The sequence below is a fragment of the Urocitellus parryii genome, chromosome 14 (genome assembly GCF_045843805.1).
Source record: "Urocitellus parryii isolate mUroPar1 chromosome 14, mUroPar1.hap1, whole genome shotgun sequence".
Classification (NCBI taxonomy): domain Eukaryota; kingdom Metazoa; phylum Chordata; class Mammalia; order Rodentia; family Sciuridae; genus Urocitellus; species Urocitellus parryii.
The window spans coordinates 37,732,431-37,753,287 of record NC_135544.1 but is presented as its reverse complement, the minus strand read 5'-3'; the positions used below and the strand labels follow the sequence as shown (position 1 = coordinate 37,753,287).

General features: G+C 31.3%; 1 protein-coding gene across 4 annotated transcripts in view; it reads right to left on the bottom strand.

Annotated features, from left to right (window-relative positions):
- Window positions 1-20,857, bottom strand: part of Fbxo8 (F-box protein 8) — a 45,907-nt gene that overhangs the window by 13,803 nt on the left and 11,247 nt on the right. The window contains exons 2-5 of one of the 4 annotated variants that reach the window (XM_026389733.1): window positions 14,002-14,338; window positions 10,554-10,680; window positions 8,327-8,399; window positions 7,276-7,394 (exon numbers count right to left, since the gene is read on the bottom strand). In XM_026389733.1, coding sequence (XP_026245518.1) covers window positions 7,276-7,394; window positions 8,327-8,399; window positions 10,554-10,680; window positions 14,002-14,330 — 648 coding nt within the window. In that variant the 5' untranslated portion in view covers window positions 14,331-14,338. Of the gene's footprint in view, window positions 1-7,275; window positions 7,395-8,326; window positions 8,400-10,553; window positions 10,681-14,001; window positions 14,339-20,857 lie in introns of those variants that run through there. The other 3 variants (XM_077792566.1, XM_077792567.1, XM_026389734.2) reach the window with 3 other exon arrangements.

Sequence of the window (20,857 nt, the reverse complement as noted above, 5' to 3'; positions counted from 1 at the left end):
CTCAGGATGTCAATCTTTACATAATTTTGATTATTTCCTTTCCACCAACTTTCATCTCCTGAGTATTGGTTTTTAAATAGTGAGCAGATAGATCTTGGTTTGGTAATAGGCCCAAGTTTTTAAAGTCGTCTTATATTGGCAGGGCACAGTGACACATGCCCGTTATCCCAGCAGCTTGGGAGGCTTTACAAGGCAGAAGAACCAGAGACTACAATGCTAAATGAAATAAGCCAATTCCGGAAACCAAAGACCAAATATTCTCTCTGATATGCGGAAGCTGACTTACAATAGGCAGCAGAAAGGGAGGAGTGGAAGTTCACTGGATTGGACAGGGCAGAGTAGGGGAAGGGAGCGGGGATGGGAATGGGAAAGACAGTAGAATGAATCGGACATAACTTTCCTATGTCATATAGGAATACATGACCAGTGTAACTCCACATCATGTACAACCACAAAAATGGGAAGTTATACTTCCTGTATATAAATCAAAATACATCCTACTGTCATGTATAACTAAAAAGAACAAATAAATTTAAAAAAAAATCCAACCCCAGCAATTTAGAGAGACCCTGTCTCTAAATAAAATATAAAAAAGGGCTGGGGATGGGGCCAAGTGGTTAAATGCCCCTGGGTTCAATCCCCAGTACCAAAAAGTTGGCTATGTAGAAAGATTAGTTTATAAGACTAATATGTTTTCCTTCTATATAGGTACCCATAACTAAACTATGCACTGGAAGACTCTGTTAATACTAGAACTAAAAGAAAAGAGAGAATTTTGATGTCAGTTTAAAATCTGAAATGCAGATCTCAGTCTCTTCTTTTACCTACCAAGAACAAAGAACATTCACTGTCTACACTCATGTGGGAGAAAAGAAAATTGTGAGAGAAGAGAATGTATCAATGTCCTGTAGCTAATTTCCATTAATATAGTTACTGAAATGAATCATAACATCACAATTCATCTGGAAGATAATGAGAAATCACATTATTCAGACTTGAGTGTGGGATGTTGGAAGAAGCTTATTTATGAATGTTCAAATTAGCAAGGATTTTAGTAGCTCCTGAAAACTATTTATAAGGAACTTTTCAGTACATTAAAGTGCAGAATGTTAAAGAATTGCTAAGTACAGTCACATATATACCTGAAATTATTTGTAGTTAGAAATCAACAGGAAATCTCACATAAAAGTAGGACAGTTAAAATAAAAATGAAGAATCCCCTCCAGTGGAATCTAGAGAAACTGGAGAGGGGACGTGGGATAGATTTTTGTTTATTCTTCAAGAGAGAGAAAACAGTGACATCAGACAAAATATATGAACCTCCTTATCTAAAGTTTTAAATAAATAATTAAAAGTCATATTAATTAATTATAATAGTTTCAAATAGAAAATGAGCCACATCTAGGAAAAATAATAGCCCCCAAAAGAGGAACATCTGTCACTGGGGTGCATCAATAAGATGACAGATAAGAAGTCACTTCACAAATGATAAATTACCACTAAGAATTAAATGTAACAATAATTATTGTAATTATTACTGAGAAAATTGCTATTAGCTAAGGCAAGACTCTTGGAAAATGCATTCTATCTCTAGCCTGCCTCTAAAGTGGAAGGAAAAAAGCATTAGAATTAAAATATGGAGATAAAATTCTATTAGGTTCAGGTATAATTAATAACAATTGAAAGTAATGAAGTGATGTATTTAAATATTGATGTTAGCTAATTTAGAATTTCCACTTCATAAAAATCACACACAAACACTGCCAGTTGCAATGTGCATATGTAACTATGTAACTCACTCTGATAAATAAGGTATAGTCTTATCATATTATCTTAATTATAATATGTACATTTATAAATATATTTAACACTCTGAAACAACCATGAAATGAAAAACTATTTTAAAAACTTATTGGTGCATATCAATTATACAAAATAGTGGGTTTCATTGTGGAATATCTATGCATGTACATAATCAATTTCACTCTTCAGAACCTTTCCTTGCTTTCCCTTCATCCTTCTCCCTGATCCCATTCCTATACTCTGATGGTCTCCTTTCTATTTTCATGAAATCCTTTTTTCCCTCTAGCTTCTACGTATGAAAGAAAACATACAACACTTTAAACAACTATTTCTTTTAAAGTCTTAACAGCACACAAGCAAACAGAAGCAAGTTGGGACTCAAATGATACTTTGACTGCCAATAAATATACATTTATTCATGTAATGAAAGTGTCTGTTCATGCTACCACCATTTGAGCCAAGACACATGTTCTAATTTGGACATAATTTTTAGACCTCAAATTATTGTTTAAAATGTCTTTGAAAAGATTAAACTAGGCAATAATATTGAAACAAAATGCTTATTGCATATGCAAAAGATTATTCATATATCAGGAAATGTGAGTAAAGGCAAAGGGTATCACTAAAGCTTAGAGATGTTTGTGGAACCAATATACCCCCTTCATGAAGAACTATTACTCAGTGTCAAAATAGTTACCTAATAGAATCCAAAAGTTCTAGAACTCCAAAGCCTAAAATAGCACCTGGTTCTTCAAATTAAGTTGTTGTAGTTGTACTTCTAGTATAAATATTTAGATTCATTTTAGCAGTTAGAAGCACTAAGAATTTAACATTTATGTTCACCAAACCTTTATAACATCATGTTATAGGTAATCTTATTGTACCCATTTTGTAGAAGAAGAAACAGAAGCATACAGAGTTTAAATAATTTGCCCCAAATCAAAGTTATGTAACTAGTAAGAGGTATAGATAACTAATAAATATTTGTTGAAAGAATATTTGAATTTAGTGTACAAAGCTTCCAGCTGACATTCAAGAGAAGCTGTAAACTTTTAAGAATTAGTTAATTTATCTAGGATAAAAAAATAATACAACCCCTCAACTTATGAGTTAGATTAAATATGAAGGGGATATAAAACCCAATACACCTTGAAATGCCTCAAATTATAAATTCTAATAGGTCGGCATCATTAATCCAAATAAAGTAGAATATCACCCTGATGCTATATTTAACTGCTGGTGGCTAAAAGTGGTTCATAATTAAAACTTTGATTATAAAAAGGTAGTTCTAAAAATTTTATGATATGAAAGAAAAAAAGATATAATCTTATGGATAAATATATATTACATTTTGATTTTAAATGCCTTTAATGTAGTGTTTCTTTCATACTCCCATATTGTAAAAACTGTAGTTAAGTTAATGGACTTGATGACATTCAATAATTGAGAAAATATTGTCATATCTTACAGTGACATATACTGTGACAGTGGTAGTAACAACTGCTAAACTCATGAAAGACTCCTATCTTAAGACATTAAATCTAGACAATGATATCAAGCTGCACTGAAGCTGTGGTTATATCAGAGAAAAGAAATAATTTTGGAGCTACCAAAGTAGTCAGGTCACATATGGTAAGGAAATAAAAAGAAAATAAATTTTTCTTTGAAATGTACTTAAAATACCTAAGCCAACATTACAATGTCTCTATCTAAATTGGTAACACCATTTAAATGAAGAAAAAAATCTTTCTCAGTTCTGCAATCAACACATTGTTCATTAATTTAACTTTTAAAAGTTCACACCTAATAAGGTAGCAAATTGGTATCTCATAGCATTTTGGGAAAAAGAAGAGCAAAATCCATCAGGTCATTTGATCAATGAATAAACTATGGGAAATTTGTCTCTTTTAGGCTTCTAAAAGGTTTACTTGGAGGCGGGGATATAGCTCAGTTGATAGGGTACTTGCCTTACATGCACAAGGCCCTGAGTTAGATCCCTAGCACCAAAAAAAAAAAAAAAAGTTTACTTGGAATTCACAAATCTTTCTATGGACTAATTCTAACCATGTGTTGCAATGATTACTGGAGACAAGGGAGGAAGAAATGGCCAAACTAGAGTATGGTTAGGGCAAAGTATGAAATAAAATTGACCTAATAGACAAAGGATAAAGTTGCCTTCTTAACCATAAAATCATCTCAAGGATCAGATTAAAGAGAGATACGTAGGTGGATAGATAAATAGGAAAATAGACATATTCATACATTCATATACACATATTTATCTACACTACCTTACCCTCAAAGAAGTAAAAGCCCTCCAGATTAGCAAGATTTGATTAGCTGTAACTTTTTGGTTCAAAGTATTAACTTATTTAGACAGAGGATTCTAGTTAGTGTCTTGGGGCATAATTTTTCATTTTGACTAATGCTGATCAAGCAGAAGAGGCTTGGCCAATGAACATGAACATTTTAGCTCCTTTGGATAAAGAATTCTTAGAAGCTAATTAAGCTGTTTTTTGGTGAGAGACTTTTCTCATTGTTAACTAGCTCTTTTTTTCTCTGATTAAATTCTCATCAGCAAATCTGGGGACAAATTAATTATGTTTAAAAAATAATCTGCATTCAGGATTATATATCAAACTCCTTAAAGTTTGGGTAATAATGCTAATAATAATACATCAGTCTGATTTTTATTATAAACAATAGATACCCTAATTCAAAATTAATACAGGGATAAATTAGGGATAAATTTACTTTAAAAATAAAATTATCTTGTAAAACAAGAAATTCCAAAATAATATGGCTCCAGGGTTGTTGAGCTCAGGAATGGCAACTCAGATCCAAATCTTTCTTTCAAGTTTTCTATTCTATGTTTCTAATACCCCTCATAACTGAAAAATGGCTGCATGTGGGCCTATCACACAGTCTACGCCAATGTCGAGTTGTGCATGCCTACACACACACACACACACACACACATACACACACAAACACAATACTACTTCCCTTTGTTTCTTTTTAAAATCTGGAAAATCTTTCTTTGCACACATTTCTAATCTTGAGTCAGAACTGGATTATGTGAATGTCATGGAAGCCAGGCAGAATAGAATTAACACGATTAGCTAGAATAAGCTATATTTAACTCTTGAGACTAGGACTGCTACTGCAACTCAGTTGGTTGAGGTTCTTTCTCTAGTGGGAAGTCAAAGTAATAGGATCATGTAGGTCTATTGTTAATTCTTTAAAAATTATTTTTGTCATAGAATATAGTCATATAGAAGGAACTCAAAGGCATCTCTTGAATTACACCTTTGTTGTTCTCTTTTTCCTCACTGTGCAATAGTAGCTTTTTCCTTCTGATAATGAGGTTGAATTACTTCAAGCACAACATAACCATCTCCCTTCTTTTTTGTCTGTTTGGTCAGTGACAGACAGCTTAGATAGCAAAAAGGTAGAGTCAGCTGCCAATTCAAATGGTGGTGCTTCTGGTATCACTATTTGTCCAAAGGCCTCTGACCCAACACAAACCAGAAATAAGGAACACAGAATCACAAATTTTGCAAGTAGGTCACTAACTATATTGAAGACTTATGGAATAATCTTTTAACCTAATATGTTTAAGGAATGTAAGAAGAAAGCTTCTTTTTCTGCTCCTTCTTTGTGCTGTAAACAGGATCATGTGAGAATGTGATATTTTGGACTATGGCAGGCACCTTGCTATCAAGAGGGTAAAAGTCAATAGATAGTGAGTCCACAATGAGATGACTGTATTACTCTGGTTCCCTCCAGAACCCTTTAGAAATAAACAAATATATATGGTCTAAGTTACTATTAGCTTAGGTTCTGTTGCTTACAGTAAAAAATATCCTAGTTGACATATATGGGCAGAAGTGGGTATGGCCAGAAGTAGATCATGAAACTGGTTGAATGAAGCAGCATAGTGTAGGGCACTGAGAACTAAATTATTCCTAAATAGACTCTAAATAATAGCCAAGGATTAGGAATTTCTATTTATCTTTCTTTATGCTCTCAGTCATTATTCAAGGAATATACATCTCACTGTTAATCTAGCTCACATCCTACTACTTATGAGTTAACCTGACAGACTAATCTACTTTGGTATAATGATAAAGTAAAATTTCTAGATATATAAAACTAAGAATAAAATCTCAAAAGGCAAGTACATTTTCTAACATAAAATGCATCTTAGTGTCCTGTTAGTCTTCATTGTCAATACCCTTGTGAAACAGGAGCCACTTAGATCTATAGACTTTCATAAGAAAGAAGATTACAGGTATAACCAAAAAAAAAAAAAGCAATTATGGATCCACAGACTTTGATTAAGAGGTTGTATCAGATAGCTATAAATTAACAATCGTGTATTTCAACTATTCTAACATTTATAAAGAGTAGGATTACAGATGATCTATACTAGTGTATCTCAATATGTGTTTCCTGGAATGCTATTTTACAAATATATATATGCATAGTCAAATAAACTTGGAAAATTCTATACATGACATTTCTCTTTTAAAGAGTCATGAAGTGCATCAATGTATTAAAGGCTCTAAAAAGGTACGCTGTAAATAAAAGCCAATTAATCATAACATTTCATATTCAATTTTATTAGACTTGGGAACTTTAAGCTAGGTATTCCTGAAGAATACATTTGAGAAATGCTTATCTGTATATTCTGATAATATCAATAAAGGTTTTCTATCCATAGGAATAAGAATCAAAGTTACTTCTCACCACTGTTACCGTGCTATGAAGTAAAGTAATGACCATTTTGTTGCTGTATATTGGAGCAAAAAGGAAGATTCAGTATTAGTACGAAGATCCTTTTTATAATGGAGAACTCCCACAAATTTCTTGTTTATACTTACACTGGTTCAACAACAACAACAACAAAATGCTATCTTAAAAATAAGTTGCATGTTGATTTCTATCTGAAATATGTAAATAGGTCAAATTTAAAATACTTTTATAATAGATCTTATCTATGATCAACCTAGTAAACTGCAAAAAATTGTATGCATGTAAGTCTTTCTGTGTGAGTACAGGGGAAAAAGGCCTTTTTGTTAATCTGACCCCATGAGGATATTAAAAAAAATTGTTAAAATAAAAAATCCTATAATAAAATTAAACCATATTCATTGCCAGTTTTGTAGACTCTAAATTTAAAATATGTCAAGAAAATGTTTTAACACAAAATACAGCACAAGAAATATATATTACTGGTTGGTAAGTAAAATTACTTTATTATAATACTGCTAGTAGAATAAAATCAACACACATAACTTGTACATGCAAGGGAAATACAACATAATGGAAACGGGTCTCAGCACATTCCTTTACTAGAATGTGGTCATCTGCCACTAAGTACACAAGCTCATGCATAAAATCAAGACATTACATACAGTTGAGATCACAATGTCATGCATATAACAACAGCGTGCTAGATAATCATACCACAAATTGTGCAGATGTTCTCCCCCACCCCATGAGCCACTGCCAGCAGTTGCTGTGGAGTTTGGTTACCCATATCCGTGACATGAACGGTGTCCTTTGGAGATTCTTGTTCCCTGTGGCTGTAAGTATTCTTATTTTTATAATATTTTAATGATGCTTGCTATTAAAATGTTAAGTACAAAACTAGAAATTATGGAAAAGTAGACTTTTTATAATAGTGAACAATTATATACATCTTATCTCAGATACCTGCAATAAACACCACTTACACTTAAACATATCATCCAAGTAATTTAATGCTCAAGTTAAATGAACTAAAAATGATATTTCTGATGACAGTGCTCCAGTGAGTGGGGGGAAAAAATCAATCTCCAAAAAGTACTCTTGATTTCTAGCACTCAAAAACCTTGACAAACATCATTCTAATGACCTGGCTAACATATGACTCATACAGATAAGTTCAACATAAAAACATCTTTTTGGATAACCCTTTCACTTTTCAATTTGAAGACCTGAAACAATTAATCAAATGGCTATAATATATTTATATTAGTAACAAACATATACAATATAGTCATTAAAACACTTCCCTTCATTCCTCAGAACATATTAAATATATTTCAATATCTTGTTTTGCCTATTTGTATCCTAAGTGCATTCTGGTAAAGACAGAATTCTATTTTGCTATCAGACAACACCTGCTTAATTACTGATATTTATAATAGCACAACATCAGAATTCTGGAACCATAACATACTTTGAGTGGTTCAAGTCTACACTTATGGACAGCACTATATGGCCCTTTCAAAATGGTAAATTCAGTACTTCTGGAATGCTCAAGGATATCTTTAAATCAGGCCAAGAAGTAAAGAAAAAGAAAATACAGCCAACTCTCAATAGCAATGGAAGGTAGGATGGATAAGTAAAATCTGATGATCAAAAAAATTATAATTAAATTAATAACTTCAATCCACTCTCTTAGCAAACATTTTGATTTAAAAATTTTAAAACTATCAGTTTTAAACTTAAAAAAAAAGAATTTGAATTTTACCTCTTTTCTCTGCCTCCCCTCCAAATGCTCTAGAGGAGGTAATAACAAGAATGCTATATGTTGATATACGTAGCTGCAAAAATGGAATCATATTTTTACATCTAGCTTTTTCAATGTGAATACTTAAAACTATTCAATATTTTAGTGTATGAGTATATATATGTATAAATATATATAAATATGTATATTTAATATTTGAATAAAAAGATGGCTTTAGGATTTGTTTTAAAAACAGATACTCTTAGCAAGGAATGACTACTTACCATAATCAACATCAGCAGTTACATCCAACTTTTCCCAACTTTATAAATCTACAACTTGGTACTTACCAAGTTACATTTTCCTTAGAATGCAACATTTTCAAGTCATAACAATCAAATATGACAGTTTTACTCAACATCAATATAATTTGTGATAAGGTCCAGTATGGCTTGAGAAACTAGGCAAAATAAAGACTGGGGCTTACTACAGCTGCCTCTTCTGATCCCTATATATTCTAGAGTTAAACACTGTACTATTCTGCTTCAGTTCTTCAATTACCTCAATAGACTGATGCAAAACATATATCTTGTCATAAAATTCATCATGAGAACTATTTTAATTAACAATGAGTAATATCTAATTTAAATAACAAGTTGAGAACAATAAAGTCTCTGACACCATGCCATTCTCTGATTATCTACCTATAGCAGAATTTCTTGAATGGAGAAGATAAGCCACAGTACAAGATCAAAAAGATGACTAGCTTATTGTTCTCATATGTTTACAAGGAAAAGAACAGATTTGACCAAAACAAAGTAAAAACAAGTGTTTTTTTTCAATAATAAAGGGCATCAGAAAAATTAACAATAAAATAATAAATATTAAAACCTAACTTATGATAAATAATTTATCCATTCATTTGCCTTTCTAAAGAATGGTCATTAGGTTCTAAAAAACAATATTATATTCATTCTAAATATATAATTTAAACTTTAATTTCCAATGACTCATTCTATTTTCATTAAGAGTATCAATTTTCTCTCACCTCTTAGAATAGTAGAGAGAGGAAAGAGAATATCTGAATTTCAGTATTACACCAGGTTTTAAAATATGTAAATTTTATAAATTTGTTAGCAATGAAACTTTATTTGATTTTTCATGTGTACAAGAAAAATTTAACAAAAAAGAAACTATATGTAATAAGTGAAAATCAATTTAAAAAAATATGCTGTCACAAGTATTATTATATGTACATTTATAAAATCAGTATTCTGTTTAAGATAAAAATATTTTACATGGGAGAAATATTTCCCTAATTATAACAAAAATCAATTCCCTAATTTTAGAACATGTTTAGCTGCATGATTTAATGAGTCCTTTGTTTTTTCCTTGGGGTAGTGGAAACTGAACTCAGGGCCTGATATGTGTTAAGTAAGTACCCCATCACTATGCTACATTCTCATCCCTAAATAGTCCTTAAGACTTCTATAAACAAATAAAAAAGTTGTTTTTTTTTTTTAAATTTAAAAGATTTGGTTAGTTAATATTTTTCCACAGAAAATAATACACCTGGAAGTATTAATTTTGAGCATTGAATAATTTCTACTTAGATTTCAAAGAATTAGTGTAGTAGGTATTTAAACAATTCTGAAAATTAGAACTTTTTCAGAATAAATTAAAATGAGAATAGGAAAAAAAACAGTAGAAGTATTGGCTTCACATTTTGATCATTATTACATTTTAAGAAATAATTAAATGATCAATATAAAATTTTTCAATTTTATAACAATCTCTAAGTACTTTTTATGTCAACAAAGACTTATAGGCATCAATTAAAGACAATATTTTGATGTTGGAAACTAGAATGATGTTATCTGTGATTATGATAAAAGTGTATCACTAGTAAATAAACAATAAACAGAAAATGCATAGACAACATTTGATGAACCTATTCCATGTTCTAATTATCAAAATGTCATATTCTCCAGTAATAAGTATCTCTATTAGATCAGAAGAGGACTGCAAATGTCATGGATGCTGTCATACCAAGTGAGCAAGCAGAAAGAGTAGAACAAGAAAAGGAAAAATGACTATGTCATATAGCAATAATTAAAATACAAGGCTTCTTAGTGATTGAAAAAGTATGTTCAATTACTTGTTTTACCTGCAAATTTGTTATGTTAGAAAGCTGCAGCAAGATAGCAATAAAGTTCACATGACACAAATATTCACATTTTTCACTTACCTCATCTGGGTTGGCATTAAAGGTAAGGCTACCTTCATCTAGCTGCATATACAGTTTTCTAAAAGAAAATCCTAGAGGTGGATTCTTATTGTAAATGGAACAGTGACCCCAAGTGGATTTGCACAACCTGAAAAATAAAAGAAAATGAGACAAAAAGTTATTGCATTTAATTTCCTAAATATGTATGAACATGATAAAAGAGAAATATTAAATAATATAAAATTAGATCTTGTAGCTCTAAAGTTTAAAATTTTTAATTTTATATTTGATTTTTTATTTATCAAACATGATAAGTGCCTTAAATTTGGCAATTTTCATAGAACCTAAAAATTTAAGTTACAAAGATTAATAATATTCATAAATACTACCTGAAGTTTAAAATAAGTATCAATAATAGTAATAATAACTGACAGTGCTTACTAGATGCTGGGCACTATTTTAAGTATTTCAATTGTACTAATTTACTCAACTCTCTCAACAATCTTGATGTTGGTACAATAGATAAAAAACAAAAAGACAAAAATGTTGTCAAAAGTCACACAGCTAATAAAGTATACAAGCAGGATTTGAACACAATGAGTCTTACTCCACAGCTTGAAATCTTAATCAAGATGCTAAATGGAATCTATTAGGTAACCTATGCCCTACTGTGAAATAAAAATAAATGGGATCTGGGGTGGGGTGGGAAAATTGTTGGGTAGGGAAATAATCTTTTGCTTTTTCAAAAATGCATATATTAACAGACAAACTAAACATAGCAATTGTAATGTTACAACTTTAATACATCAAAATGTAATGTTAAGCACGACTGTTAATACAGTTTTTCAAACAAACTGATTCTTTACTATTACAATGATAAATGATTATTTTAAAAGTCTATAGAATCTAAAATACTGTTTGCATCTAAAAATACACTATTTTCTGCAGACCAGTATAGTGGTTTCCAACTCTGTACAGAGGTAATAACTATAGGTTGTTATCTGAAGGCTCAATTTTTGTCTTCTTATGAATGCATGGAAATTCTGGAGTCTTTGCCTCAAAAATGTAAATTTTTGTGTGTATGTTCAAAATATCTGCAACTTGTTGAGACAAAACAGTTTCACCCTCTAATATTCATTATTGATTTCTGCCTCAAATTTCCTTCTTTTCCTTCCCTCTCCCTTTCTCTCTCTCTCTCTCTCTCTCTCTCTCTCTCTCACACACACACACACACACACACACACACACACACCAAAGGAAAATGTGAAAAAAGTTATTGTCTTAGTCTATAACATCAGAAATTGCGAGGATAAGTGGGTAAAATACTTGATTTGACACTATCATCTTAATAGTTAATTTATATCCTGGCATTACTTTTACTAACCAAATGAAATCACTGATTTTAAAATCATAAGTACAATAAATTGTTTAGAAATCAGCTTCTGAGTTAAGCTATGTGAAAGCAATAATCTCCCAACATCAACAAATATTCAACATATTCAAAGTTAAAAACTCAGCCAACCTTTAATTTCAAATAGAAACAATTTTTTAATAAGAAAAATCAAATGTCATAGATATAGGCATAACTATATGGCAAACAATAAAGCATTTCTTTTAGAGATAAACCATCCAGATTTAAACTTCAAATGAAAAATTCTGCTTGAGTTCAGATAAGCTTAGAAATGAGCTTTTTTCAAGTTCAAATGTAGGAAAACAAATTAAGTTTGAGAGGAATGTTAAAATGTAGAAAAATACTACAAACTGAGATAGTTTTAAAGTATTTAATTCCCTCATAAGTTCGTAGGTGATTAAAACTTATGACTTACTTCAAACACTTCTAACAGAATTTCCTCTCACATAATACCTTCACTATGACAAGGCACTGAAAGCATAACAATACCAAACTAAAGATTTTATCTATTCAAAAGCTGAGAAATGACCTGTATTATTTTATACTATAATTATATAACATTAGGAAGGCTAACATTAGAAATTTCACTACCTTTTTACTAAAGTTTGACAATTTAGATTAACTTATTAATTCCCTCAATCTAATTGAGGGAATTAATAAGTTAATAATGATTAATAAGATTTCAGATGGCTTTGAAAGCTCTTTTCAAAGTGCTTCCTGGATATTCTCTTCAATGTTGGTGGAAATGATGGTTGAACTATGGCTGACACTTTGTATTGTATTCACAATACTGTTACTTTAAAAAAAAAAAAACTGTTCTATACTTATGTTCTTGAGATTCAACATGTTTATTTTACATTTTTAATAGCACAAACAAATTTCTTTACCATTTAAAGACAATTAATCTAGAGATAAAACAACAATAATAAAAATATCAATATATTTATTTGAAAAAAAAGAAATTATTTAGTTTTTAAAATATTTTTATTTCTAGATATGTTCTTTGTTATTATGAAATCCCATTTTTAAAACAATGAAACTTAAATAAACTTTGGTAAAGAATGCTAGAAAGTCTGAGATCCCAAAATTCTCCTGTGTTTGTTAACATTTTCAGGACCCAAAAGAAACAAATCGCAAGGACCTATGATTTTTTTTAAGTACTTAAGAAGTAACTTAGGTTCAATTACAGAATCTATACTACCAAATGTTCCTAGATTTGTAATTTAACTTAAACTGGTATAATAGTCACTAAAATTTCTATTATCCACTTTAAGCAAATAGACTGTTTATCCCCTTGCTTTCTAATTTTTTTCCTACTGTATTGATGAAATGGTGGTTAGAAAAAAATAAAAAGTAGATGAATTTTTCACCAGCTAAAGTTTATGCTAATAAGCACCTTTGATAAAATAATGTATAACTAAAAATATACACATGTGGGCTGGGACTGTGGCTCAGCGGTAGAGTGCTCGCCTAGCATGAGCGGGACCCGGGTTCGATCCTCAGCACCACATAAAAATAAAGGCATTGTGTTATTTCCATCTACACCTAAAAAATAAATATTAAAAAAATACACATGTACTCCCTTGGAAACCATTAACATCTGAGGACTATTTATTGATGTTTAGGTATGCCTGTTTTGCAGATGGGATACCTGTGGGAAGCACAAACGACAGAGAGGATGTGAAGACTCCAGGTTCTGAATTATAAATTCTCAGTTCAGAACTTTGTTGTACTTTTAGAATAAGCTGGAAATTTCTGATTTATAACAAACTGAAATTTACAACCTCTCTTTTCACTGTAAAGTCATTGATCCATTTTCCTTTCTACAGTCTTTCTTTTCTCAATATCAAATTTGACTGTTAATGATAACTTTCTCTATTTTTTTCAGGTTTAATAAAGTGCAATTCAACGTACAAGCCAAAGTGAAAAACTTATTTTATTTTACACACACACACACACACACACACACATATATATATATTTATTTTTTACAAGAAGAACATTAAGCCTGATTACGTTTAGAGAGATCTGAATCAAATATTGGTGGGTTTAACTTACCCTTGCCAGAGAAGTTCATCATTAGCAAGGTCCTGCCAAACACATGAAGCCAAGCAGAGGTCAGTTGCATTCAGATAGGACAAGATGGTAAAACTTAGCTCAGGAGGCAACATTTCCAAGTTAATGAATCCTTCTTGTTCTTTAGACTTCCTTGCCTTTAAAAGATGATATATATCAATGCCTCCTTGGACTTGTTTACGATGATTGGTGTTAGAAATGTTGCTTGCAGCCATTCTCCTGTTCTGCTCTCTGGTGAGGTAGCCTTGCTCACTATAGCCTTCCTGTTGTAGCTGCTGGTTTCTGGCCACTCTCCACAGCCCTTGACCCATCTGCAAGACTGAGAAAAAGCCAGAATGTAATAATGGTAACATTAAAAAAGTAAAACATCTTTCCCAGTAGTACAACAAATTCGACATGACGCATTCACTTATCAGAATTAAAGTTCCTCATTAAAGACTAGTAAAACCAGTAGTATATTACAAAGAATAGTTGGAACATTTAAAGTACAAAAGTTGGATGGAGAAAGTTTCAGAAATATTTCGTGTGATCATCACCTTTTTCCCAGCTTGCTAACTACTTTTAAGTCCACAGGTGACAAAATCATTTTTCACATGGTAAGATTTAAAAGTTACTGATGTCCTAAAGACTCTTACAAATTATAATTATGTGGACTTATGGACCAGTATTAAATACAGCTCTGATCAGAGCACAGGACTTTAGTTAAAAGGCCTCCAGACCCTGCTTTTTATCACAATTCGGGCTAAGCTAAACTAGCCCCTTTTAACCAAACTCCCAGATGCATAACAGCTGTGAAACAGGCTTTTCGTTTAATTCTTGCCAGTCTACACTTACGTTGTAGACTGTAATAAAATGTAACATAGGCCCTGAAGTCTAATTCGGAAACCTTATAAATTAGACACCTAGAACTCCATGATAAATTGCTTAGTAACAGTGGACTATTTTATTTTGTTGTTGCTTTAAAATAAAAATCATAATTTAGACTAATTTTCCAATACTTCTCCACATGGCTCCATGGATTCCCCTGAGGTACCTGGGGAAAAGCAAAAAAGAAGGTGTGCTCTAGTCTCCCTCACCTCCATTTGACTTTCCACCAGAGCAGCTCTAAATTTTTCAGTTACAGATATTGGACTGTAATATACAGATACTTAGAAAACAAGTGGCCTAGATTTCTTATTTGATCTTGTCTTTAAAATAAGCAGTATTTCCTGAGTAAGAACTTCATTAAAAAAAACTAAATAAGGAATAGATTTTAATACAAGTAATTTCTTTCATGATCACTCTTTCAAACAAAATATTCTTGCTTTATTAACCCAAGTTGACTACTAATACTTGTTTGTTTCAAAAATTTGGAAAAAAATACTGATTTTTACATAAAATCATTAACATTGTGAAATCCATTCATAGCATTACTTGAACTTATAGTTTTGTTAAGCAAAAATAAAAAAAAACCCTAAGATGAAACAAGAACAAACAACAAACAAATGAACAAATAAGCAAACAAAAACTACAACATTGCTGTAGAAACTCTGAAAATTCTTAGGAATAACTTGAAAATTGAGTAGACCTTAAAAGAATGTCAAAGATATTATTTTCTTAATATTTAAAAAGGAATACTCCACATGTATATTTACTAAATTACGGGCTATTATCTGGACAATGACTATCACATTAGGTTACTTGTTGATCCAAACAAGAAAAATAATTAATTTTAACTACTCCTTCTTACATTGAACTGCTTGAAATTCTAGCAGCTTAAGTTACAAAATGGTGGCATATTTGTGTGCATGTTGAAGTAGGAGGTTAAGAGAAAAGGAATATATTAGTGATTTTAAAACACAGAAGGCACAAAAACTAACCTTTCCTTACCTACCATGCATACCACTATAATGGTATCAGTTCTTAAATTATGAGTTCAGCTTTAAAAAATTAATGCTTAAAAACTACATAGTATTAAGAAGATGGAAGGACAAACCACAGACTGGGAGAAAAATCTTTGCAAAAACATATATATATAATAAAGAGCAATAATCCAAAATATACAAAGAATGCTTTAAACCCCCAAATAAGAAATAAACCACTTAAAAAATGGGCAAAAGATCTCAGTAGGAGTCTAGTAAATTTTTTGTTCTTTTTCCTGTTTAGGAAAAAACATCTCAATAGACACCTCACCAAAGACATACAAATGACAAGAAGACACTCAACATCCTATGTCATTAGGAGATTGCAAATTAAAACAATGAGATAATATTACATAACTATTAGAATGGTATATTCAAAACACTGGCAATAGCAAATTCTAGCAAGGATTTATAGGAATGTAAAAAGATACAGTTACTTTGGAAGACAACTTGCAGTTTCTTACAAAATCAAACATACTTTTATCATATGATCTAGCATTCATTCATACTTTTTGGTACTTACCAAAATTAGTTGAAAACTACACAAAAATCTGCACATGTATGTTCATAGTAGCTTTATTCATCATTACCAAAACTTGGAAGCAATCAAGATGTGCTTAAGTAGGTGAGTGTATAAACTATGGTACATACATATAATGGAATACTACTCAGCACTAAAAAGAGATGAGCTATCAAGCCATGAAGAGTCATGAAGAAAACTTAAATGCATATTAGTAAATAAAAGAATCCCATATGAAGTTCTGACCCCAATTTTACAACATTCTGGAAAAGGCAAAACTATGGTGTTGATTTAAAAAAATTAATAACAAAAAAATTAATAACAAAAAATATAGAATGCCAACAAAAATTCATAGAGTTTTCAATTTTCTTAATATTTAAATAGGCCATGTTACATTATAAAATAAGCACATTTAATTTTGACACAAATGTAACATTTTAAGACTCACAATCATAAAAAAGTATTTTATTTTCATGTTTTTTTGGTTTAACAGCCAGAAAATACCTAGGTATCACATGTGTTGCTAGTTTCATCTAGTGTATCTGTTATTCTAAATAACTAAATTTATTTTTCTCTTTTGCACCACTAAAGGTAAATAATCAAACATGGTAACTATGGTGTCTGAAATCTTAATATTTAAGACATTTAATAATAACTTTCATGTACTTCCTCTATAGCATCTTTTTAGTGGCATATGTTTAAGCAGCTGTTGTTAGGGCTGTTGCTAGGGAACAAAAAACCAGGGTGATTTCCCTAGGCTCTGGACTTTAATTAATGAGGATCATTTAAACTGAGCACTGGATAATGTGATCAGAAAGCATCCAGCAGGTAGAAAGAGGTAAAGGGTCAGTTGCTGTTTCTTAAAAAAAAAAAAAAAATGATGGGGAGGGTGGAGAGTTGAGGCTCAAAGAGAACTGCAAGGATACTTATGGGATACTTGACTCTAAATTGTAGCTTTTACACATGTAGTGTGGAAAAATAATAATACCTAAAGCTCAAAAGGCTGTTGTACTGGAGATGATGTCTACAAGATTCATTTCATGCCTAACAATCAACACACGTTAGGTATTACTTTCTTTTGTCAGAATCATTTTGGCTTATGATGAACACTTTCATAAAATGTATTAAAATACTTTAGCTATTCTGAGGTTTTGCCAGCTCAATAAAGTTATTTATGTTTATACTTGCCTAGGTTTGTAGGGATTATGCACACAAATTCTTCATCTCTTTTAATTATTCTTATATTTTGGCCAAGTATTTTTGGGTTTTGTTTAGTTTGGTAAATGCAATTTGTTTTTCAATGACCATTACTCACCCACGGGGGGAAAAAAGCCCTTAAAAAAAAGGTTGTGAATTCCACAAAAAGATTCAAAAGTCAATATGCCTGACAATGATGCCAATAGCAATATCTTGGTTCTTGTGTTATCATCAGTCATCTGTCAACTTCTGGCTTTAAAATTGAGATTCAAAATATGATATGAAACATGAAGAGATCTAAAATATGCAGTTAATGCTGGGTTGTTGCATTACTGAACTAAACAAAGCTTGATTTCAAGGTATGGCATTTTTAGAATTGCCAAGTTTTAATAAAATCTTGGTATAAGGATTTTTAACACTGAAGCATACATAATATTATAAAAGATATAGTGCTGTCACTCATAGCAATTATTTGGTTAAAAAAAGTCACTGAATAGTTGAATCACTGAATATACAAAGAATTCCAAATTGAAAGAAAAATGAACACAGAAGTTTTTGTATTTGAAATCTTTTTTTTTGTTTTTAGAGAGAGAGAGAGAGAGGGAGAGAGAGAGAGAGAGAATTTTTTAATATTTATTTTTCAGTGGACACAATACCTTTATTTTTATGTGGTGCTGAGGATCAAACCCAGTGCCCTGCGCATGCCAGGCGAGAGCATTACCACTTGAGCCACATCCCCAGCCCCACCAGTTCTATTTTAATATGAATTTTTGTGGTGAAGTTACTGCTGGTAACTTATATGTCCACTACAAATAGGTTGAGGGAAATGGATAATGCTTTCCTGGAAAAAAATTCTTCACTTTAAAAAGATAATAATTAGTGTATTTCATGTATAAATATTAGAAATAAAATTTATTCTTCTTATTCATTTTAGCTATGTTTTATAAAATTCAGTGAATTGCTAACTACTGAATCACTGCTCCTACAGAAAATACAGAGATATTTACAATGGTTAAACAGCCAAATGAATGAGATTTGAAAACTTCTACTTTCCTAGAATTATGCAAACATGCCTATAAGGAGCATTACTTGACTACTATTATGATCAGTTAATCCTGATCAGTCTCAGAGTCATTAGATATTATTTTGATTTAAGAGCAAAATATTCATGTTCAATTCCACACTGCCCACAAACACACTCATGCAGCACAGTAGTGGACAAGAAACTCTGAAGCCTTATATTAATGACTATTGAGTGAGGAACTGGTAATCAAATTGAGTAATCCTAAATACTTAGTTCTAAGGAATGCATCACATGAACTGAACAATGGCCATTTAATTAATTTAATCTCCTGCATAAGAATTTCATATTTTGGTTGATTTATTATCATATTTTACATTTCAAACTTAACTTTCTATTCCTAAAGTCCTATGCTGTTGTGGCATAGCAGCATAGTAGTAGGATGATGTAAATGAAAGTCATAAGATTCAGAATTATTCAAAAATTAACAAAGCCTTTGAAAAATATTTACCCAGAAGACTGCACAGAGCTTCTTAATTAGCTAATGCTCCCTTTGTGGAGTGAACAGTAACTACTATGAAAAAAGATTTCAACATATTGGTGTAACATGAAAAGTGGGAAGAGGAGTGGTTTCCAATGAAGTCATGTAGAAAAAAAGGAGGATGGTCTGGAAAAGTGCAGAAGGATAGCAGAAGCTTACATACTTTCCAAAATCCCCAAGACATCTGAAACTCCAAAACAGAGTAAGAAAGGGAAAAATACAGAGTAAAATGAGTAATAAAGTATCAGTGGGTTAACATCAGTGGGTCACTGTTTCCTTTTCCTATATTAGAAAGATAAAATTTTCCTACTTTTATACGATTTTTGTGAGAATTAAATGAAATAATATGCGTATATGGAACAGTAGACCACAATCCCTCCTCCTAATACATATACACCACATGTCTAGAATGTTTAGGCAGACATCTCAACCCCTATCACTTACCAGGCAAATTTTAGCACTTTTTCTAAAAAAATTTGAAGAACCACAGAGAAAATATTCCTCTCCATGACTCTCTTAATAATTATAATTGGCCCAATATAATGACTATCAAACCAATTCCCCTAAATCAAGAACCATCAGTCCTATGAGGGCCCACACATCTATAAATCCACATTTTATTGCCTCAAAGATGTTCAATAATTACAAGTGTGGCCAAAACATCTGCACAAGAATTATTTGATTTTTTCCTCTGATTTTATCCAGTGACTTTTCAGTAAAAGTTAACAGGTTAATTTTAATGATAATTTTAATAGACATAAAATTGTATACTCTACATGGTAAATATTTTGTGGGTTTGCTCATAGTAGGTACCCACTGAAAGCTGTGTGATACTAATATATATATATATATATATATATATAAAGATGTGGGCTGGGGTTGTGGTTTAGTGGCAGAGTGCTTGCCTAGCATTAGTCACTGGGTTTGATCCTCAGTACCACATTAAAAAAATAAATAAATAAAGGCATTGTGTCTGTGTCTATCTACAATTGAAAAAAAAAAGATGCATTTCCCCCCAACTTTCACCTTTTCAGTCCACTCAGGACCCACTTGTGGGCCATCAAGAAACTCCTAATGCAGTGTTTCTTAATGTGGATTATCAATGTCCATTGAACTAAAAGCAAATGAAAACAAAACAAAAGCAATATAAAAATGAAATTTGGAGCTGATCTGAAGGTAGCTCCTGTTGGCCAAATATGGGTCAATGTGGACATCAAAATGACAGTAATATGATCCATCACATAAAAAAACCCCCCAGTCTACATGGATGATCAATAAATACGTAAATAAAGGAGGTAGGTCTTTCTTAGCAGTACAATGATGACTAATAGAAAGAATAATGCAGTCGGAAAAATCACCACTTTACAACCTTCAGAGAAGAATTACCAGTGGATGCTGAATGGAGTCTGATAAAGAATGCAATTTTTATAGTCTCAAAGTATCGCCCCACATTGCTTGCAAAAAGAAATTAAGAAATCTTACAGTACTTTAAGAAAATGACAAAATTAGCATTGGCAATAAAAGGCAAACAAACACATGTATCTCTGGATGTGACACCCTGAGACAGACACAAAATCAATTACATTGTATTCCATCCAAAATACATAATTCAATTGTAAAATATCAAAGAAGCACAAATGGAGTCCATAAAACAACAG